This window comes from Dermacentor albipictus, chromosome 3 (genome assembly GCF_038994185.2).
Source record: "Dermacentor albipictus isolate Rhodes 1998 colony chromosome 3, USDA_Dalb.pri_finalv2, whole genome shotgun sequence".
In the NCBI taxonomy this organism is placed as follows: domain Eukaryota; kingdom Metazoa; phylum Arthropoda; class Arachnida; order Ixodida; family Ixodidae; genus Dermacentor; species Dermacentor albipictus.
In genome coordinates this window covers 148751168-148775190 of record NC_091823.1, presented here as the reverse complement: position 1 = coordinate 148775190, position 24023 = coordinate 148751168, and the positions used below count along the sequence as shown (strand labels likewise).

General features: G+C 46.6%; 1 protein-coding gene across 1 annotated transcript in view; it reads right to left on the bottom strand.

The window, feature by feature from the left end:
* The window catches only part of LOC135896675 (arginine kinase-like), a 28071-nt gene continuing 4048 nt past the window's right edge, over window positions 1–24023 (bottom strand). Inside the window, exons 2-5 of the mRNA XM_065425156.1 lie at window positions 18000–18226; window positions 15433–15759; window positions 11783–11987; window positions 1–227 (exon numbers count right to left, since the gene is read on the bottom strand). Coding sequence (XP_065281228.1) covers window positions 82–227; window positions 11783–11987; window positions 15433–15759; window positions 18000–18226 — 905 coding nt within the window. The 3' untranslated portion in view covers window positions 1–81. The remainder of the gene's footprint in view (window positions 228–11782; window positions 11988–15432; window positions 15760–17999; window positions 18227–24023) is intronic.

The following is a 24023-nucleotide window of genomic DNA, read 5'->3' as shown; positions in this document are numbered from 1 at the left end:
TAGGCAAAGACGAAGGCTTTATTTGGAAGCGAAAAAAAAGTATGAAGCTGGTATTTGCAAGACCAGAACACCGCTCCTGGTTCACTTCATGCCCTTCTCAAGTTTTATGAGTTCCAGGATGCCATCCTGCATTTCCTTGACGGCCTGGTACTCTGTCAGTCCCAAGCGGCGCTTGTTCGAGATGTCGTACACTCCACCTTCACTTTCCGTGTGCTCTCCTCTGGTGCCTGGAATGTGAGCGGTTATTGGAAAGCGCATTTACTGATAAACCGGAACATAGATGGCGACTGTTCCCTTAAAAAGTACCGGTAAAATCTCCTCTCGTCTTATGTAGCGGCCTGTTTAGGACATTGTGAGTCGAAGTCAAGGTCTGGGGTCGACAATATATTCCAGATTATACGGTAGCCATTTAACTGCCAATATACAAAAACATTTTTTTCTTTTGCTTTAATTCTTCTGCATATGCACAAATACATACCAAATGAAACGTAAAAACGTTTCTCCATAAGCTAAGCGTGATGCAGTATGTCAGCAATATTATTGAGCTGCCAGCTAAATATAAATGTATTGCGCAAGACTGGTGTTTTGTGTATGGCTATTAAAGCCTGAAGCGCACCACTTTTTGTGATATCAATTTTATGGACACTTCAGGCGCACTCCCAGCGGTCGCCGTCGGCATTGCCATGATGTTCCTTATAAAGTTGAAGTGCGATAGCATCGAATCGGATCGGAAAACATTTATTGGGCTCTAGAAAAGAGATCTTCGCGGCTTCAGACGGCCTCTTCCATCTTCTGATGGATTCTTCTGTCTGCAATGACAGGGTTGGTGCCCTAGTCCAAGGCTCCACTGAGTATGGCCGACCCGCGAGCTCACTCTACTAGGCGTTTTTGGCCGTTCAAGCTTACGCTGGAAAGCATACTCTCCCACTGCTCCGCACTCGGGTTTTTAATTTTATAGATAGTTGGGGACTCAATATTTTGACAGGCTCATGATATGTGGTATTGTCACAGAGTGCGTGCCCGCGCCCCTCTCAAGATGGCCGCCATTGCCGCAGCAGCAGCAACGCCGCTTGCACAGCGATGGGGAAGAGAGCTTCCCATTGTCCTTGAACTCGCCGGACCGGTTGGTGACGTGGGTCACCTGAGCGCGATGGAGGGACGAGGCGGCTCGGCGAGCGGCAGAGCGGCTTGGAAGACGGAGCAGGTTGGTCGTGCACCGGGAGACAGCTGAAGATGTGGTCGGCAGGCTGAAACCTCCAGGCCAAAGTCTTCGCCGTTCGACCGGCAGACGGTGCAAGTCCGTCAGGATCTTCGGCAGCGAGGTACCAGCAGCCCGACACTCTTCAGACCGGGATCTCGGCAAGCACGCCACAGTTAAGCCTCGTGTTCCAGCCCGCTCTCAAAACTTTCCGCCGGACTGTATTTTTGTAATCGCGTTTAATCTTTCGTTTAATTATCCATCGAGTGTTGATTCTTATATGTCCTGTTAGTTTAGTCTTTGCCGCATTTATTGTCGCGTATATTTTGTATTTGGGTCGCGTATTTTGTTTGTTATTTCGCGAGTGTAGGATTCCCCACGTGGTAAGCTTAGTGTCGCGCGAGCGGCGTCAGGGCGTGTGTTGCGTGACCCGCACGCCTTCCGCGAACTAGGCCCCGCTGCTGGTAATTTGTATGTCTTTCCCGTATGTCCGGCGCATGATTTTACTGTATTAAATTGAATGTGTGTGTTGTACGTCGCCTCCCGTCTCATGCCTCTGGTTCACGGTCGATCAGGCATGTACCTTATCGCCGGTCAGCAGTCGAACCCTCACTACACGCACGCGGGGTGGGTTTGTTGTCGCCCCATCCCCTCCGGTTCGGAGAGTGCGAATTACCTCGCCATCAATCTTTGACAACTGGCGTCCGCACGACAGGACTTGCTGACCACGATCTTCCGTGACCACGAGGTATAGCGGGCGGAACAGACGCGTATCGCCGAGAGCGGGAGAAGGCCGAGATATGGCTGATGGACTCCTCGAGGAATTAGAGCGCATCGTGGCCGTCGGGAGGCAGATGGGCCTTGAGGGGCCAGCGCTCCTGGAGTTTGTGCGCGACATGCGCTCCAAAGAAGAGGCGGTTCATCGCCAGCGCAGGAAAGCGCGAGAGCTGCAACAACGCGAGGCGGATGAGTGCGATGAGGCACGGTCTTCCCCGCGCGTCCTCGAGTTATAGAGGGAAATTGCGCTGTTGCGCGCGAGGGAGGGCCGTGTCGAGAGCATTCGGAACACAGAGTGCCTGCCGGGCTCGACCGTCGCCGCTGACCAACCTCATCCCTCTGGAGTGAGCCTTGCGCAGGTTCGTGTACAGCCTGTATGCTCCCTGGTGCCTAAGCCCTTCGGTGCCGGGGCCCTCGAAGCGAACGAGAGGCCGGTGCTTCGGGTATCAGGCGGTGTGGTGGGTGACGATGGTCAGAGGCCGATCACGAAAAACGTAAGCCGCTGCGCAGGCAAATGGTGCCGACATCGCAAGCCGAGAGAGGCGGCGAAGTGTGTGGCGCGGCGCAGGCTGGCGAGTTACCACACACCGTGGGGGCGCGAGGTGCGGACCCCTGGAAGACACCGGAGAGTGAGGAAGAGGCCGCGCAAAACGACGCAGAGGTCACAGAGGCGTCGACAGAGCCTGGCGGTCGCGGAGCGTTGCTCGTCGCCGCGAAAGTGAGCGCAAGCGATATATTCCGCTCATCGACGGCAGGTACCACTGAGCCGCGCCCTTCGTGGCACCCGGTTGCTCATGCGCGGTGCATGGGTGAGGAATAGGCAGGGGTCAGTGTACCACAAGCACCGAGGCAAAAGCAGGCAGCCGAGGCGCGAAGCGGCATGTCGCTGCGGGGCACATGTTGTGTCTCGCCACCTTTGCGCCGGGAGTGCTTGAGGAATAGCAGGGATGCGACCTCAGCTAGTACGACTAAAAGAGAAGCGAGAAGTTAGAAGGGCAGCCTGCCCTTAATTGATCGTCTCGTTTGCTGGTCCGGCCATGTTATTGTTATCTTGTACCGAGTTGTGCAATTCGTTCATTTTTCGGCGCTTCAATTCACCGATCTGTTTTTTGTTTGTGTTTTCTTTTGTGTGTGTGATGTGTGTAGCCTGTAAAGTGCACGTACCGGCTCTGCCGTGGTTTGCGCCAGTCACAGTCCCCAAGGGGACAATACCGTATCGCATGTATTTCGAATCTGTGGATTCTCGGGACCATTATTTTATCGCTAGTTTTCTGTTTTTTGCGTTGTAGTTGTGTTGCGGAGTGCACTGACTGGCTGAGAGCGAGGCGGCGACGTGCGCGGCGAAGTGCCTTGTGCGGAGGACTTCACGAACCGTGATCCACACGACGACGTGATTGTGCGCATGACCTTCGAGTGCGTGGGGAGTGCGGTCTCCTTAAGGTGCGCGTGCATGGCTATGTGTTAGTTTGAATGTTATTAGAATAACATTCTTGTCGTCGGGGTGGTGTCACAGAGTGCGTGCCCGCGCCCCTCTCAAGATGGCCGCCATTGCCGCAGCAGCAGCAACGCCGCTTGCACAGCGGTGGGGAAGAGAGCTACCCATTGTCCTTGAACTCGCCGGACCGGTTGGTGACGTGGGTCACCTGAGCGCGACGGAGGGACGAGGCGGCTCGGCGAGCGGCAGAGCGGCTTGGAAGACGGAGCAGGTTGGTCGTGCACCGGGAGACAGCTGAAGATGTGGTCGGCAGGCTGGAACCTCCAGGCCAAAGTCTTCGCCGTTCAACCGACAGACGGTGCAAGCCCGTCAGGATCTTCGGCAGCGAGGTACCAGCAGCCCGACGCTCTTCAGACCGGGATCTCGGCAAGCACGCCAAAGTTAAGCCTCGTGTTCCAGCCGGCTCTCAAAACTTTCTGCCGGACTGTATTCTTCTAATCGCGTTTAATCTTTCGTTTAATTATCCATCGAGTGTTGATTCTTATATGTCCTGTTAGTTTAGTCTTTGCCGCATTTATTGCCGCGTATATTTTGTATTTGGGTCGCGTATTTTGTTTGTTATTTCGCGAGTGTAGGATTCCCCACGTGGTAGGCTTAGTGTCGCGCGAGCGGCGTCAGGGCGTGTGTTGTGTGACCCGCACGCCTTCCGCGAACTAGGCCCCGCTGCTGGTAATTTGTATGTCTTTCCGGTATGTCCGGCGCATGATTTTACTGTATTAAATTGAATGTGTGTGTTGTACGTCGCCTCCCGTCTCATGCCTCTGGTTCACGGTCGATCAGGCGTGGACCTTATCGGCGGTCAGCAGTCGAACCCTCACTAAACGCACGTGGGGTGGGTTTGTTGTCGCCCCATCCCCTCCGGTTCGGAGAGTGCGAATTGCCTCACCATCAATCTTTGACAGGTATAGATCTGGTTTCTCTCCGCACCATGGGCACTTAGCTTCATGCTGTGTAGAGAAAATTTTATTGAGAAGGCTTAGGTTCGGGAAAGTATACCCGTCTGCAGTTGTCGCCATGCAACAGCATCATCTATGCTTAGATCCTTATCTGGGGGTGGGTACTTCAGTCTGACCCCTTTATAATAATTTAATATATCTGAGTAGCCCATGGGTACTGACTCGGTTTCCTCAAGGTTGGATGACACCCGGTTGGTATGCCCTCGAGCTATCCTATCCGCCTCTTGGTTCCCTGTTATGCCAGTGTGCCCTGGTACCCAGATTATGGTATGCTGAACTTTGTTTCCCGGGTCGCATGAGCAGAGTATGTGGCGTGCTCTGCGCCCAATTCTGCCGTTTGTATAATTACGGCATGCTGCTTGAGAGTCTGTTATTATTGTTAGGAACCTGCCAGATCGATAGCCCTCCAGTGCTGCCAGAGCCACAGCTGCCTCTTCGGCCTCGACTACCGTGCACTCCTGTAGTGATGCGCTGGTGATCTCCTTGAGGTCCGAATTAACCACCGTCGCCACTGCTCTGCTGTTTTGTCTTCCGTCTTTGACGAACGTTGCCGCCTGCGTATACCTTGTGTTGTCCTTGTTCGCCAACGTTCTCTGCACGTACTGCGCTCTTGCTTCTCTACGCGCCTTGTGCAGGTTCTGGTCCACATTCTTGCGTATCGGTGCGACTCGCAGTGTACTGCGATACTTGTCCGGAATGGCCTCGGTGCGTTCGATCTCCTGGATCATGTTGCCGCCGCCGTCCGCAAGAGCACCCTTCCCGTGGGGGTCTGCATCAACCTACGTGCCTGAGAGCATAGTAGTGCTTCTCTTAGTTCACTGAAGGTATTGTGCAGTCCCAGGGCCAGCAGTTTCTCGGTCGATGTGCACTGCGGCAGGTGAAGCACAGTTTTGTACACCTTTCGCAGTATGGCATCCGCTTGTTCTTCTTCTTGCTTGATGCATTTCTGGTAGGGAAGGCTATACACCACTCTGCTAACCACGAGGCTCCTGACTAGCCTGAGTGTGTCGCTCTCCTCCTTACCGTGTCTCTTGCTAGATACTTTGTTGATCGCGCCTGCGTGCCGTATGCTGTGGGTGCGAGGGTGAGCCGAGGATGGCTACTCGATCTCGTGTGCGCAAGGGAGAAAGGTGGGGCGCGAAAGATGAAAGCGAGCCATCTTCATCGAATACAGTGGGGCGTCCTACTACGGCGGCGGCTGCGTATAACGCGGCTGAGCGCGGCCGCGCGGGCCCAATCTTGAAAGCGATTTGCGATGGGTACAGAGTCTAGGAGAATCGAGGACTGTTAGCTTCGTGGGCGCTGTGTTCTCGCTCCTCCGTTCGCTGTGAAGCGACACGCAACACGAAGACCAATGCACCCACTGCTACTGGCGCTCTTCCTCACGTCAGCGTTTTGCCAGCGACTATCCGCGGCCATCGAGTGACATGTGTTCATGTTTGCGTGCGCGCGCGTGACACCATGCTCCATAATTTAGTAGGCGAATGTTTACGAGTTTATACGGCCCATAAAACTACTATCCTTGCTTTGCACAGCTTTCTAATAATTGCCTGTTCCCCCCGTCAATGCTTCCCCTGTAGGCGAAACTTTGACGTTTCCAGCTACACTATAACGTGAAAAAGTAAAGAAATAGTTGTTCATACTCTTCAAGCACGGACACGTATTCCATTTCGAACATTTGAAACGAGAAGCGCCTCTCTGTGCCAAAGGTCACAGTGGCCTCTCTGCTATATACCGGCTGGAGTGGAACTGTAGGATTACTCTGCTGCCCCGACAACACTAACTACCACCACTTTTTCCGACATAGGAGTCTAGAAAATTCTGTTTAATTTTATGTGATGAGTTTTGTATGATGAGTTTGATGAGGCGCTTTTCTTGTAATAAAGTTTAGGTGGCAGCATCGGCGACAGCCTCAGGGAATTAGACAATATCACGCATTGCTAAATGCATCAGGATCTTCACATCTTGCTGGCCATTGTAAACACTGCTGTTTAGAAACACTCATTTTCCGATATCGAGATCGACTAAGTCTTGAGCTCGTAAAATTATGTCATATCAAGAAATGGTACGAACCGTGCGTTCAGCCAGAATAATTTTGCACAATCAGTTCTCCTAACTCAATAATTAGCATTTCACTTCGTTTTGCGTTTATATTGTCAGCCACTTTCTGTCACTGTGGTTCCGTTGATTTAACCTGTATCTAAGCTCGGCTGCGAGTGGGCATGAAAATCGTGTAACTGCCTATGTAGTTTTCCGTTGAATAAAGATGCTCAGTTGTGGAGAAAAGTATAGGTGCTGTCCAGTCTGCTTCGCTATATAATTTTGCCGGTGTTCCATCCACCGTGCTTATTTAGTGGCTATAGTGTTGGGCTGCTGAGCGCGAGGTCGCGAGATCGAGTGCCGACCACGGCGGTCGCATTTCGATGGGGGCGAAATACGAAAACACCCGTGTACTTAGATTTAGGTGCACTTTAAGGAACCCCAGCTGGTTAAAATTTCCGGAGTCCCTCACTACGGCGTGCCTCATAATCAGAAAGCGATTTTGGCACGTAAGACACCATACTTTAGTTTAATTTTTTGTCAGTGTTCCAGTGCGCTTCAAGATCCATTCAACATGAAATTTAATGACTAGCCTGACTACCCAACTAGCCTTGGTGCCTTTCCCCTTTGTGCTTCTCCGTGGCATCATCAGCAACGGGGATTAATACAAAACTTTAGCAGTTTGGCGTAGTTAAAGAAGTATAAGTTGCAGTCGAGTGAGTGAGAAGCATGGCTCCGAAGCAGCCCACTGATTCCGCGCCAAATGGTTCGAGATATCCTGCCAGAGGACAACTTCGAAGCAATCGATAAATGTGATATGGCATACACAGAGAAGTAACAGGTTAGTGCAATGAATGTAAGAACGTGACCGTGAATAAAGACACATAGAATGTACAGAAAGTCCCTCGTTTACTACAAGCACCTTTGGGTTATTCAAAAGGATATAGGCGAACACTGTGGCCATTCCACTGGGGCGCAATGTACAACATCGTATATGCAGTGGGCTGACCACAAGGCTTTCGCCAAGCACACTTTAGAATTTCCAAAGTGTATTCGGTAATTTTTGCGCAGGCACTTGCGTTCGAAAGAGCCCACCAGCGGAAGCACCTCTGTACAGCTATTTACCCAATAAAAGTCCGGATGACCGATGACAGCCACATGTTTCGAATTGCATGTGCAGAAGACCTTGGCATCATTCACTAGATAAGCTGTCGTTTCTCCTTTTAAACCGACCTTAAATCACTATGGCTATCTACACATGCCAAGAAATGAGAGATCTGTTACACGAAAAGTCACCAGCCTTATCGCTTCAGCACTAAACATTCGCAGTTATTGAAAACGCCACCATGATCTTGTTCAGTTCCTCTCTTTACCTGATCATTCATTCTCATCGTATGTTTGTCTGAAACATGGTTATCTGGCAATAAAAGCAACTTGTATGGATAACCAGGTTATGGTTCTGAATATCGTGATCGCGAATTGTGTCGTGGTCTTGGGAGTGCCATACTTGTAAACTCGGTCTTAACAGACACGCGTCATCTTGATATTACATGAAGTTTGAAGTTTGAAGTTATTACAGAAAGAGGAAACAAGAGCTAAAGGCCATTCGGCCTGACAGGGGCTCTTGCTCCTAAGTGCGTTCGGCTTACATGATGATCCGATGTACAAACAAAAAAGCAAATATAACAGGAAAACAAGCAAGTACGCTGTACAAAAGACAAATAAACAAGATAATGTGTACATTATACAATGACTATGTGTAAAAGGCATTTATGCTTCAGTTTTTGTTTGTGCAATCACATTACCGCGCAGATTAAGGAATACATATATAGTGCATTATTAAAAAATTTAGTGCGAGAGCAATTTATGTGTAATTAATTTGATAGTGTATGACTAGGTTTTTTATACATTGCTTAAAATGAGGCGCACAGAAATCAATTTTTTGCTCAACAATGTTTAGTAGCCTAGGTATTTGATAGTTTATATCCTGACGTCCATAATTAGTACGCCTGAATGGTATTTTCTTGATTTGATAACGTAATGGGTATCGAAAAGAAGTGGGTATGCTGACAACATGGAGCCTGTGTTTTTTTTATATGTAAGAGTAATCTATAATAAAATACTTGATTTGCTCGGATCATTAAATGTTTGTCGAAGAGATTGTGTGTGGGTAAGTCACGCGGCCTACCATGTTAGTTTTCAAAAATTCGGACTACTCGTTTTTGCAGGCTTAATAACTTATCATAGTTTTTTGTTGTAGTTATTCCCCAGATCAAGACACAATAAGTTAGCTTCGAGAAAAAATATTCCCTGTGAATCTGTTTGGCTCGAATTTAACCCTAGTGTTATACCAATTAACAGCCGTAACACCATCGTAGCCTACATTTATCCGTTACCTTCAGCTTCGTATCCATAATTTCGCAGTCAGTTAAGCAACTCCCTAATAACTTAGCAGTAGAAGATAAGAACATTGTTATATCTGGTGATATTTAATGTAACATCATCAATCCTGATAATGCATCATGTTTAGAGTTCATTCCGCGTTTATACAGCTTTGGCTTTTCTTCGCATATTTCAGCTCCAGGTAGGAATGATTTACTAGGCTCCAGTACACTAATAGGTCATATTATCTTGAAAATTTCATGTGATCGCATTGCAGAAGTGGTACATCATTGCATCGCAGACGTTAATCCTATTTTTTTTACCTTAGGCTTTAAATATATACGGAGTAATAATACATTGACAAAGCGGCAATTTGACACCGTCAAATTTTCGCAGTTAATTTGTGTGAGTTAGAAGAATTCCGCAGAAAAAGCTTTTCTGTCGTTCTGGGAAACAATAGCTACGTGCATAGAAAACTGCACCACTTACACTACTGTGGCGAATTGGTTTTGTTCACCTAGAGATCAATGGATTACTAACTCAATATTAAAGTCCGCTAAAAGAACGAATAACCTTCGTAAGAAACTCAAGTCGCAGCCTTCTAACCTTAAATTAAAATCCCGCTTTCAGAGACATTCTGCAACATTACCTTCTTCATTAAGGCGCGCTAAGCGCAACTATCATCAGGATCTTATTGTAAAAAACACAAGCAACCCGACGCGCTGTTGTAAAATTATTAAAGAGTTTCTCAATAAAAATGATTGTTCTGAGACCACAATAAAAATAAAGCAAGGCGATGAAATGTATACTGATCCTCTTAGAATAGCTAACGCATTCAGTGGGCATTACTGCGCGTCTAAAGATACGCAGCAGCCGGCGGTTCTTTAACCTGATATATTTCGGTGTAACCATTCCTTTTGTGTGCATTAGACGACTACAGATGAAGTTCACCAGGTCATCACATCTTTGAAGACCACAAGCGCTGGCTTAGAACGCAATGATCCTTGTAAAGTCGTAATATAGTCGTAAAATATCGTAAGTTTTGACACTAATCATTAACCAACTGTGATCTGCTGGAGTGTTTTCGATCTGTCTTAAGCTGGTAGACTAGTTCCTGTTTTCAAGAAAGCTGACTAGACTTCAGTAGCGAATTACAGGCCAATTTGTATCCTTCCTTTCTTTTTTTTTGGTAAAGTGATTGAAAAGCTATTCCACACTCGATTAATGCGATACTTAAAGAAATAAAACCTTTTGTCTCCTCAGCAATTCGGATTTCGCCAAGGATATTCCACAGAACTGGCACTTATTATTTGAACAGAAGAAATCAAGCAAGCTATTGACAGAGGTGCAATTGTGGGTTCTGTATTCATCGATCTGACGAAGACATTCGACACGATAAACCATCGCATACTACTTGTTAAACTTCAATCATTTGGTATATCTGGTCCTCCAATAAAGGTTATTACAGGCTACTTGAGTAACCGGTCTCAGATGGTACAGATCAGCGGCCATTTCTCATTATCCAAGCTAATTAGCGTAGGAGTCCCACAGGTATCAATTTGAGGCCCACTTTTATTTTTTTATGTTCAGTATTGACCTATCCACTATTTTCGCTAAGAGCAAATGCATACTTTACGCTGATGACACGGCTGTCTTTACATCCAGTAAGTCAATTGCCACACTCCAGTCGAACCTTAAGACCGACTTAAACAATATTGCTTTATGGGGCCATAACAATCATCAACAGATTAATCCCACTAAAAGCACATTTATGGTGTTCCATTCCCAGCGAAATCAATCGACGTTCCACGTTCTGTTGACATTGGTGATCATGTCATACAGGTTTGGAATGAAGCGCGGTTTCTGGGCGTCACTTTTTCATAAACAATCTTATGGACACGCCCGATCACTTGGGAAAAAGATTGCATTTGGCGTCCACATTATCGTCAAGAAAAGAACTTATTTTCCACCTCCCATCGTACAATCTTTGTATATTATGTTCATAGCCATCTTTCGTATTGTGCATCTTCATCGGCCAATACGTATTCTACGCATATTGAACGTCTGCAGCTAGTTTAGAACCAAGCTATGAGACTAACGACTTTCAGCCCATTTGATTTGTCCTGCAGGTCACTGTTTTCTAAACATTCTCCCATTACCACATTTATTCCGCCAGAAACCATCCATAATTGCGCACAGGCTCATCACACACGACATCTTCACTGAATGTACTGACCCTGAACACATTACTAACAACAACAGCACACGGTTTTGCCTGCGCAATAATGTTCTTTTAGCTGCCGTAAGGACGTATTACGGCAAGTTCCCAGCCCTCTTCTCTGGCATAGCAATATAGAATTCATTACCTTTCGAAATTAAATCATCACACAACGTTCGTACATTCTCCGCCCGCACCAAGAAAAATTTCATTCAGGAATTAACCGATTCATTTTATTTCTTAATTAACTGTAAGTCTGTATGTCATTTTCCTGTATACCTTTTGTTTTGTATAAGTAATTAACATTGATAATGAAACGAGTTTGGTCTCTCATGTCGGGTTGATTATTCTTGTTAATATTAATTATTTTGCTTCATAACATGCTTTCGATTATTTTTCATGTTTTTTTATTAATTAGCATTACCATTAACTTATGTATCCAATTTCCTGTTATAGATAATCAACTTGCCGGATTATTATTCTTATTGTTAAAAGACCATACTTATTTGATGTTTGTGTTTAATAACCCTATTTATGTAATCATAGGAGGCCTTCTTGGCAGTTTCTTCAGTACTCTGGAAGCACCTGCTGCAATGCTATTACCATGTAACTCTAGCATGACTGTGCAATAAACTTGACTTGATTTGCTTAAGAAACTATGCATGCAGCCATGCTGTGTGTCCTCATAAGGGCGCTTTGGCCATACTTGAGCGCACCTCGAACTTGCAAGTTGTACTTGGCGGCGGTAGAGTCGAGCACAGCCTTGTCGGAGGCCAGCTTGGGCAGTTTGATGTGCACGCTGGCTCGGATGGTGGTGCCCAGGTTCGTGGGGCAGAAGGTCAGGTAGCCCAGGCGGCTGTCCCGGGAGAAACGGAGCTTCTTGCCGAGGATCTGCACCCCTCGCACCATGCGCCCGTACACCTGGACGCGTAAGGTTGGAAATCACCACTGTAATTTACTTTAATAAGGATTCGAACGGCGACATTACGAAAAAAAATTAATGAATGAAAAGAAATAAAAGAAAGGTGAACGATCCATTTAACAAGAATGAGTATTGTTAGAGATGTACAGGAAGGAAACAGGCGAACACCAACAAGAGAAACGTTTCGACAGTCGTTTTCCATTGCAGTACAGGGAAAGCAGCCGGAGGCGTGAATAAAGTAAACCTTAAGTATTATTAGCCACAGCGAGTAACAAGATTACGTATAGTTATGAGTTATGTAATCTTTAGCATAACGCTCGACAAGGATTGGCTCTGGTAAACTCTTCCAGGCTTCGTCAACGTCGGGGAGGAATTCGCTGAACGCAGTGCTTTTGTCATAAAGACGACCACAGTTCATTGAGTCCAACATGCGACGAGAGGTGAAATTAGGGAGAATTAGTATTTAGCCATGGAAGTGAGGAAAATCGTGATATATTTCAAAAACAAACAATCTTCCGAGATTTGTGGTCTAAAAGCTAGAAACTGAACATCTCGAGATTATTTTATGTCACCTATCCTACATTATTTACTGACGTAATAGAACGCGATGGACATGGCGGCATGAATCTGGGTGTATACCAGAATATTAATTAGGTAAGCTTATGGGGAATCCATGTGGACCATGCCTGCCGAAATTTAGTGCGAACGAATGAGGTTATCCAACAATTGTGAGCACTTCTTTGAAAACGTTGACACAAGCTTTCCTAACGCATGACGCATTTCAGTCTAAGAGTTCGCGCACCACTCCTAAAAGTACGGACAATCCGTACAGTTGTCTGTCCTCATCAGCGAGTCAGAGGCAAGCACAACGTTCCCTACGAAGTAAGCTCTCTCGTATGTTATTTACATTAACTAACCCTCACACAGTGTTTACACTACAAATTTCGTTAACTGCTCCAGGAGCCGTGAGAATGGATGGGCGAAGGCGCGAAATAAACGAACCTCCCAACCCCAGTTAGCATGCGCGCCATAAGCCGTCCTTACAAGCGCTGATGTGGCAACCACTCAGAGAAAGTGTGATTTTGTGAAATCCAGTCTCTCGGCTTCATAGGTGCGTAAGTGCCAAACGTCTCACATTACATTTGCGAAGAGTGCGCTTGCCTCTTAGAATTGAGATTCCGAGACTGCGTTTAGGTTATTACGCTCAGCGTAACCTATTTGGAAACAGGGGCGCAATCCCGTAAAGCTATTTCAAACTTTTGTAGTGCATTTCGATAATCAATCCTCCACGATTGATCAAAAACTTTCCTGCCCCGTTCACTTCGCCTGTCTGTCACGCGACGTTGCGAAAACAGCGAAAACATCACATCAGAAATGACGTGTACACTCTGATTATACACGATTAGACCGTACCAAAGGAAAGGATTTCTGAGCGATTCTACGCCTTTCTTACAATAGGCCTTCCGCAAATTGGTGATGTTTTCGGACTGCGCCCACTTTGCCTGTCTGTCATGCAACGGCACAAGACCTCGAATACTCACCGGTTCAAAGTGACGTGTGCCCCTTAAAGATGCATTAATATACCGAACCAAACAGATTTTTCTATATAGCCGGAAGCTGTCCCGTTCTGAAAGGAGTAGAGGATGTCTGCGCACATATCGTTCTGGCACTCGGTATTCTGACATTCCAGGGAGAGAGTACTTATTTGAATGCAAAAAAACTTATGTGGGGCAACATAACGTTGTCGACCTTTTTCGGCATATATGCGACATCCCTATGCCGACACGCATCCGCTGAAGATCCGTTTCAGCGGCATTCTTAAATTTCCGGTTGCATGCCACCATCATTTTCGACCAGTCACAACTAATTAAGAAGGGAAAGCGGCCCGATAGCACATGCCAGCACCACCCTCCTCATCAGGTCGATACTTATGCAGCGCGTCTTGAACTTCCCCATTTCTCTGATTTCAACTTCATACAAACTTCTTGATCACATTGTGCATATCACATTTCTGAGTTAATTTCAAAGTATAGGATAGTATCACGTAATCAGCAATTGTTCAGAAAGGGTCTTTTACGTGCACTTAATCCGTAACTTCGATTTCCCAAATTTCCTAAGTCAATAAATTCAGCAAAACAGGTTCATTCAATTCTCATAGATTTCGCCAAATCATTTCACAGGAGGTTTCCACAAAAAGTCACTCCATAGCCTTCACATTATTGATGGGTAGTGCCAAAATTATAAAGTGACTTTCCGCTTATCTTTCAAACCGCTAACAATACGTTTCGTTCAACAATCATTCCTCACGAAAGCTTCCTGTTGACTCTGGCGTTCTGCACCGTTTTGTACTCGGGCCCCTTTCGTTTCTTCTGTTTATTAATGATATTCAAAATGTCATTCCGGTGCAAATTAAATTGCACGGTCGATCGTTGCGTTATGTATTCAGACATAGATAGTAAGCATTACCAGCTACCGTCAAATCAACATTTTCAAATATTATCAAACGATGTAATGCATGCCAGATGGCTAACAACTTTTATGAAGTAATGAAAATCTTACGCAAGCGTAGTCCTCTGCACTTCCAGTAATCGGCACGCAAACTCTTCCTCTCTGAGGTCGTGCACATGAAATATCTTCGTATTTTCATTTCAAGTGACCTAAGATAAACGGAGAATTCCGCTAAGCAAAAGCTCTTCTTCCTCACACGGGTTTGAGGCTGAGTACTCCTAAAGTTCTCTTGCATTTAACCCAATGGTACAGCCTACATTAAACTACGCTTCTGTGACTTGGCATCTTTATACTAAAAGGGACATTGATAGAATGGAAAGTATTCAAAAGCGGGCAGTTCCATACATAGATATATATAGCAGCTTTCGGACGCACGTCGATTACAGCGTTGCTAAATAGAATTAAGCGGCAAATAATAAGCCGAGTAATCGCGTGTTCAAAACAATTCCTGTATCAACTAATTACATGTCGGTACAGCCTTGTTATGGTAGTAAGCAAAGACATAGGCTAATGGCCATGCCCTTCACCAACCGCAATAACTTTTTCAAATACTCTTTCTTTCCCAGGAAAATAGCTAAGTGGAATCGACTATCAAATTATGTGGCGTTACAGCCTTCCCTGAATTTGTGTATATCGCGCATTTGCTCACGACGTTTTGTATGTTTGTTTAGCTGTTGCACTTGCACTCGATCCGTATTTTCTGCCTTACTATGTCTTGTTCTTGCAAGTGTACCTGTATGGTGTTTTCTGCCAAACTAGTCATATCAGAAAATTGCATCATCACCACTCTGCGAAAATCAAATCCCATTCCGGGATGGGAACAATTGTAAATAACCAATTGAATAAAATTATTATTGTTATTAGTAGCATAGTAGTATAGTACTACCTTAGTGTTATTCAATCACTCTTATTGCAAAAGCACTTCAGAGAGCTCACCTCTTTCAGGTTCCCGCCCATCTGCATGGAGATGATACGCAGGTGGTCCTCCTCGTTGACCCACACCAGGAACGACTTCGCGTTGTTGTGGAAGATCCCTCGTCCGGTCGGCCAGTAGCGGCAGGCGTTGGCTGCCTGCAGGAAGCGGTCGCCCTCCTTGAACAGGAAGTGGTCGTCGATGAGCTGCTGCTGAGTCTCCTTCGTCATGCCGGTCAGCGGGTAGTAGGTGCCCTTGTGCTCGCCGTCCAGCGAATTGAGCACCTCGACCACTTTCTGCTCCATCTCCTTGTACTGGGGCTCCGTCAGGCACGGGTTGAACGGGTAGCCCTGAGAAACAGAAGCGCTGGATGTCGCTGAAGGCGCAAGGTACCGATCCATCTGGCACCCCTACTCGAAATTGCCACTTTGTACCGTTCACTTTTTCAATATCGCACCTTTCATAAGTATTGGTGCCGACGTCAGAAATTGCGATGCCTCGGGCCTAATGACAGCCCGCGTCCAGCTTAAGCTACTTCGTGGAATCAAAACTGCAAGAATATGGCAGATATTTGGAAACAGTATGGAGATCCTGGTGTATTGTGTATGGTTGACTGTGCCGATATAGTAATGGACAACTGAGTTTCTTGAGCTCGTGTAGTACACTTGTGCAAATTTTTCTGCTGCGATTTATTTTTCGCATAACTGTTCATAGATTGTTTTTATTCCATTTTGATTATGCGTACTCAGAAAGTCATTTCTGGTGCTGTCATTTGTAACTGTAGAAAAGAAAGGTAAATTACAACATATGATTCTGAGACATACGATAGTCGTTCATCTGTCCTTTTTCGCCACCAGTATATTTCTTTCATTTATTAAATACGGGCTTCATCAGGAAAAAAAATTATTAATTATGATTGCCATTTTTAAATTGAAGGCGCTGCTTTCAGTGAGAAAGATGTTATTATGTAGAAAAATATCCAGTTCTGTCGCTTGCGTAAATATTTTTATTGTGACAGCAATTATACCGATACTAGAGGTGGGTTCTAGCCGTCGACGCCACTGTCACAGTATCGACTCGCAAGCACAGCCAGTTTGGGGAGAGCCTTCAGAGAGATGCAGTCGGTTCCGCTCAAAAAGCGACCAAGTGGATGTACCCTCAAGCTCCGCTCCATCGGCTCTGGTGTCACCAGGGCTGCGTTATCACTTGCGCTGCTAACATTAACCTCGTGCACTAGTGTTTGTGCCGAATACCTGGAGCGTACACTGTTCTATGCGGAACGTAAAGGTCAGGCAAAATTAATGTACTCATTTCTCTGGATTTGTCTGTCTCACCCTCCATTGTTCCTTTGCTTTGCGTTACCAGTCTCTACGGTACACTAATCTTCTCACTGCGAACCCGAACAATGCCCATGGTTCTCGGCCAGTTTCATCTAGTGCACCAAACGAGGTGCGACACTCGTACACCACTGCGGGCGTTCCTCACTGCATCAGCGTCGTGGCATGCCTGGTTCGGGCGAGGGCGCTGTTTCTCCTTCGCAGCAGTACAGTTCTCTCTATTATGCGCCGTCGCGCCATGTCTTCGCCGCGTATTTCTATAAAACACAGGGCGAGGAACTCGAGCGCAACGATAAACCTTCCTGTCGCGTTCACTGCTTCGCCTTCGGGTGCAACTGACACTTTCTTTCCCCAGCTTTTCTCGGAGAGCATGAAATACGAAGAGCGCTGCGTGATTACGGACCCACCCACCGCGACGCCATGGGTTCAATATCCCCAGAAGGTATAGGGAAACGAAGCTACACTTTAAAATTAACATAATTGTGACTCCACCTATGTATAAGTTACTTGCACTAAAGAACATCAACAGACTTGCGAGAGACCGGCGACTATGGTTAAGCAGAGTCGAGGCCATCATTCCAGCACCAATCTGATGTCACATGAACCGACATTGTGTAGTCACGCATGCCGAAGGCGCACGTTTGGCGATGAGGGACGGCGTAGTCGAGGCCACTGGATTCATTTTTACTAACTGAGGTCCACAGGCTGCGAAAAACACGAGCATGTACATTTTTGCGTTTCGCCACCGTTGGAATGTGGCGACGGAGACCGTGAGCCGAACGCGCGAAAGCCCAAATGTGCTATGCCACATCTGTTGAGGTACAAGGGCGTGTCAAGTACTAACTTGCCTTCAGTAGCTATGTAGGAGTAAGGTTTACCGTGTAATGAACAAGAATAGCACAAGGACAAGGCCAGTAAAATCGTGTTTTCGATACCTGCCGTGCAGCCACTAAGACAGCCAGATCGCCTGTGCTTGCCGAGAGTGTGAGCCTATGGGGCTTCCAGCTGTTCCTTCTCTATGTCGCTTCACTGCCAGCTTACGCTTGGCGCTACCTGTATAACTGTTGAATGCACCCCTCTGGAGTGATAAATACGATCCCGCATTAATTATGTAGCGTGCGCTGTTGCTGAACCAATTGTCCTGGCTCGTTACGAATAGATACAAAATAAACGGTAACAAACGTCTACGTTCCTTAAAGACAAGCGCCACACGCTCACGGTCTTCAACATGCTCGATCGTGTTGCAAGCTTACTTCCAGCGACCGCCCGCAGCGCGTCCTTGTGGAAATCACGAACTTTCCGTCGGGGTCAACGTTGACCAGCGTGTTGAGGTCACCGAAGTCCGAAGGCGGGTGCCTGTCGGTAGGCTTGAAGCCCTTGTGGTACTCCTCGATGATGGGGTTGAACAGTTCGGCGAATACGGTGTATGCCTCGGCGTCAGGCGCGTAGATGCCGATTCCGCTGTCCAGGTTCTCAACACCTGCGTTTGTTTCATGACGCACCGCTTTGTGCTTGCCAATAAAAGATTTCCAGGAGTGCTCCACTATAGAGGCTAGTAGATCGTCACAATGCGTGTTTATCTAGAAGGCGGTGATGAAGTGAGGAAATACACGGCTCCACCCTTGAGGGAGTAATTTTTTTTAAAAGATCAAGACTCAGACGACCATATCTGGGGTCATACTGGTGTCACATGTTTACTCATTGCGCTTCACACAAAGTACAGGTCATTATTCGATCGTGGACATTGGAAAGCGCGCATGCTGTGAGATCAGTGTCATCCTCTCTGTGCCTTGGCAAGCGGAAGTCTAAGTCTTCAATTATGTCACTCCACGTCTGCATTGACGCTGGCACAATTCCGCCATCAGAACATGGGCACACAACCACCATATGTTTAGCTTATTGTCGCTACTACTTCTCAAGTCTGGTTCCTCCAACTTTTTCCTAGTTTCGTGCAAAACAACACTGCTCATTCAGCAATTACAAAGGGTATGGCTGTTTTAATACGGAATGACCTGTGGGGGCATTTTATTTTCTCACTTTTACCAAAGGGCAACAAACAGTATTTGACGCAAGCTAACCAAAATTGAAATAGCCAGATTATGTTTCTCACTCCTCCGCCACGCGGCGTCTGAACTAATACAGAATGAATACAGAAAACCTCAAAGTTCTTAAGAAACCAAACGTCCAAGTTCCCAACTTTGAAACCAAACCTCGATATTCCTGCGATGACACCACCAGGTATAATCCCCGGTGTTCAAAACATCGGTGAATTTAATGAGTGATGCGACTAAAAAAACAAATGCGCGGTTAAGGGGCTCGGGGCTACGTTAGTTTAAGGTTTCGAAGAACAGTGCAGGAACGCGCAATAGTCAACACTTACACAGGCTGCACTAAGTTTGCTGGCGGCAGGCGCCTTTCAGAGCTTAGCTGTGTTTCCTCTCCCTAGACAAACAGTCATGCTTCTATAGCATATTCACATTTTTCTACAATGAGGTGCCCCTTTTACAACTAAGTCGTTAACGAGACAAAAAAAACGCTCGAAAACAATATATGCCAGTTTCGGTGGTGTCCTGCAAGAAATAGATCACTTGATATTTTCAAAAAAGGCAGGGAGGCATGTTAGGGGTTATGTGCAGAACATTCAAGCATGTGGGTTAATAAGGAGTTAAATGAACTTTCATAAACCTTAGTCTTCAGCCTATTTAAAAGTATTACATGGAAAGCTTACAAGACTTTCCTCCTGCCCTGCTGAACCAGGAAAGGCAGTACTTTACGCGTACAGAATGGAGGCAACGTTATTTATAGGTGACGTGTGCCGAAAGCTTGTATGTGGGTTACGTGGTTTGATAATAATTACCTAGTACTTGCTATTTCTACATTTTATGGGTTAAGCAATGGGTGCTTTATCTTCCCGGTCTCGTAGGGGCGTAAACAAAGCATGTTGTTTGTATATCGTTGAAGTAAGAAACATGTTGTAGGTGATGTACGACATAAGCTAAGACAGTGCACGCTAATCACAGTCTCTGTAGGAAATAGTTATTGCATTATTTCAGAATTTTACATGCGCATTTCATGGACTACCTAGGAAGTTTGCCAAATGTTCTGTAAGGAATCAACGTGCCACGAGGTAGACAATTTGAGTAAATCGAAGAAACCTGATGCATGATGCACAGGCAGGGTTTCAAAAGGAGTCACTTGTGAGATCTTCGGCTGGTCGTTTGGGAGCACACCATTCTCATGACCAGATTTTTTTGAGTGGATGAATTAGAGGGGGAGAGAGTGATTGCGAGGAGGAGGAGATTTTCTGCAGCCCCTCAGGGAGCACGACTCTGCGCACGCGGTTTGCCTTCGACTGCTCCTTTTGATCGCTCTCCTCTCGCGTCGAACTCTCTCAGGCGCTCCTAAGCCCTGTGCTCGGAGCAGTCGACGCGATCGAGAGCATTTCCGGCCACGTCATCATAACACAGCGTCGCCACGGTTGGCGACCGACCACCTAGCCACCGCCTGCTGTCGTCTCCACGGACGCTCGTCCCACTGGCGCGCGTCCACAGTCTTTCGCAGCAGCGCCGGGAGCTTAGACAATACTCGCGCACAACTCTCTGTGGCAATGAAGGGAAAGCTACAGGTGCGTGGCTGCTGCACATGTGTCACAGTGCCAAGTAGTCCCCCAGCGTTTCACAGTGCTTTCGGTTGCTCAGAACTTACACTCAATCGACGCAGCTTCAGGTGCGACGGTTTCGCGTTCGCCCAGACGCGGAATGGAAAAGCCGCAAAATAAGTAAACTTTTACATTCAGTGGTGTGTTTTATCTTATTTACCTGCTGCTAATCAGGTGTTTATGTTTTCTCTTTCCCAGCTTAAACTAATGTGGAGGAAAACACGCGACACTTTTCAGAAGCGCTCTACTTGTGCGCCCTTTGTCTCCGTAGCTTTCCCTCCATTGCAGCAGAAAGTTGTCCGCGAGTATAGGCGAAATCCATTGAGTTTAATACAAGTGCTACAGGGACAGATGGCGCTAGTGTCTACGGGAGCTGCAAGCAGGTTGATTTAGCCAACATGGGAACGATGGATAGTACAAGGATTTGTCTAAGCTTCGTCCTTCTGACTTTAAATGGCTTCAGGACTTTAGTGATCCTTTTTAAGAAAGTAATGCTTTATAGATATTTAAATCAACATTATTAAAATTGTCCTACGGGAGGATTCAAACACAGGACCTCTAGCGCAAAGGCCCGATATTGAAATCATTACGCCACGGGCGCATGCAAAAGTGGAACCGCTGCAATCAACAGCCATTACGCCTGCCTGCAGAGTCTTATTGCCCTCTCCATTAAAAAAGGGTATAAAGTTCTTTGAAATTTAGGCCGACTTAGGCACAAGTAAAGCGTAATAAGCAAAGCCACAAGAAAGTCTGAAGCCCTAAGCACGAAGATCAGACAAATCCACGTACTACCATCATTCCCACGGCGGCTCAACGATCGCAGCGCCAGAGTTCTGCCCAGTCATGGAGGAAGGAAAAAGTATGGAGGGAGCATCGCTCAACGCGACTGACGCTACACCTGGTGGCCCAACACGTAGTCACACGGCAAAGTGAGCGGTTCATTTTGGTGTTCCCGTTCTGCAGGCAGAACCACGGCAGGGCAGCCGAACAAGCGCGCCCCGAATAAAAACTACTGGCATAGCTACTGGGAACCAAACGTCTCAGCAAATCTCGACCCTTGCTCCGTGATCTCGACGCAAGAAGTCACGTGTTGGGTGGCCACTGAACGAAGGGACTCGCTTCACGGAGCGTTCATTTGCCAAGACTGGTTGCGTGAAGTAATGCTCTTTCCTAAATTTTTCCATACTCCATGCTTCTAGTATTTGTAGAAAACACTATGGCGAAATCAGACGGCTGCTAAAAGTAACGTGGTTTCGCCCCTGTCATTTCATCCTCAATGACAAACGCTCGGTTTGCGTAGAAAGAGTGTTCGAGGAATGCCGGTTTCACGGAACCGCGGATCACGGACTTGTGTGCTTCAATGCATAAAATGACGTAATGTTGACAAACTAAGTTGAACGCCAATGCATTTGTGCGCAAAATTTGGGAATTAAAATCACAAATCCGGTGTCATCCTGAGAATTCGTTCCAAGTGGATACGCTTGCGAACTCCGCTGATAGAATTTGTAAATTGCAGTATGGGCCATAAGCTAATTAGTTAAAAAGTTAACTAGGGAATTTCCGTTAATTAGTCCATTATGCATTTCAAAGTCTTGTGAAAGTAATGTCCGCCCCCCTTCAAGTAGACCAACTCATGAACTATCTTTGAGATATCTGCCACAGGCAACCTTTGAAAAATTTGGAACGCGTTCGCTGGAACACCCTGCATATGCAGCAGATCCGCAGCAAACTCCATTTCCCAGAATTCCTAATGCGATGCGATCGCGTTTGCGCGCATTGCGAAAGTCGACTTGGGCATCTCAATCCACTCTTGTCTGGCGCATTGCTGTGACGCGTTTGCCTAACGCACTAGCCTCGTTTACGTGGATGCGGTACGATGGGAAGTTAACGCGATGCGATGGGATTTAAAAAATTGAATTATGGAGTCTTACGTGCCAAAACCACTTGCTGATTATGAGGCACGCCGTAGTGGAGGAGTGCGGAAATTTCGACGACCTGGGGTTCTTTCACGTGCACCTAAATCTAAGTGCACGGGTGTTTTTACATTTCGCCCCCATCGAAATGAGGCCGCCGTGGCCGGGATTCGATCCCACGACCTCGTGCTTCAGCAGCCCAACACCACAGCCACTGAGCCACCACGGCGGGTGATGGGATGCGATGCGATGTGCCGGCTGTCGCATTCATGAAGACGCAGGTGCTGTCCCTACAAGCACTCTAATCATACGAGCTCGAGCCGCGCATGCTTCCGCCCTAGAGCAGGACAGCACGGCGACGCCGACGACGTTTTCGCGCCTCGAGCGTCCGTAACAGCGCTATCGCAATAACAAATGTTGGGTATGCGCCAAGTGCATATAGCTTTCTGTTCAATCGTATTAAATGTACGCAATAAAGGCGAATAAATTCCGCCGTGTTCCTGAAGCGCATTTCCCAAATGGGATTTCAAATTATTGGTGCCTGTAGCATACAATTCGCTTCGCCAAACAATAAATGAAACTAAATCATGGGCTCCTACGTGCCAGAACAACGCAGCACAATGTCGTAGCTGCTGGGCCGGTGCGGCGGGTATCGCCAAAGCAGGGCCAAACTTAACAGGAAGAAAATGAGCTCATCTATAGCGCCACATGATAAATACGAATGAACTACTTTAGTGGCTGCTGCGACTACTCTTGTTGGGCCTATAAGAGTCAATACGGACAGCTTATCTCCGTAATAAAACCGAACATGGGTAGCGCCTAGTGCTCAAGTTGTGATAACATTATACAAGACATAATTTCGTTTGTTTCTTTTTCTGTTTATACGGAGAGGGCGAAGCAAAGGCAAATTAGGTCATTAGGTCAATTAGGGTGGCCCCGTACACCCTCACCTAAAAATGCTCTATACTGGCAGGCGACCTTCCGCGGCAATGACGGAAAAACTGAAGGAGCTAAGGGGACAAAGCATGCACAATACAGTCAAAGCTCGTTATGACAAAGGGTGATATACCAATACAACGTATATTGCGAACTAAGTGAAATTTCCCTAGAAATCTCCATAGAGATTCAGGCATTTAAAACCGAATTTTGCCAAAGATGTCATGCCAATAAATTTAACGAACTACATTTGTCTCCGAAACCAAACGAAAAATACGGGACCCTTGCATTGCGAATATATCCTTTTTAGGGTTGGTAATACCGATGAACGATTAATGGATTAATCGAATAAAAGTATCCCGCCAAACGACTTATCTTCGTCAATGTCCACCTTTCATCTAATCGAGTTATTCGACTAGACATGTTCGATTAATCGTTTTCGAGAATGAGAGCAGTGGTGCGAAATTATTTAGATCGTACTATAATGGTTGTGCACGATCAGCGACTGTGCGGCTGTGGCAGAACGACTGACCACTGCTTTAAGGCGAAAGTCTTAAGTGCCTCGTTGTAATGGCTCATACCTCAAAAAATGGCTGTGGCTTAGGTAAGGTTAAGCCCAGGATGCGAAGCATACTAGCCTTTATTTTAGTTGTTGAACCACTGTTTAGCCTGGTGAACTGCTGTTGCTTGGCTATATTTGGTTCGGCTAGACGAAGAAACAACTCATGCATTACTTCTTCGCCTTCAAGAGTGGAACGCGACAGCGTTCC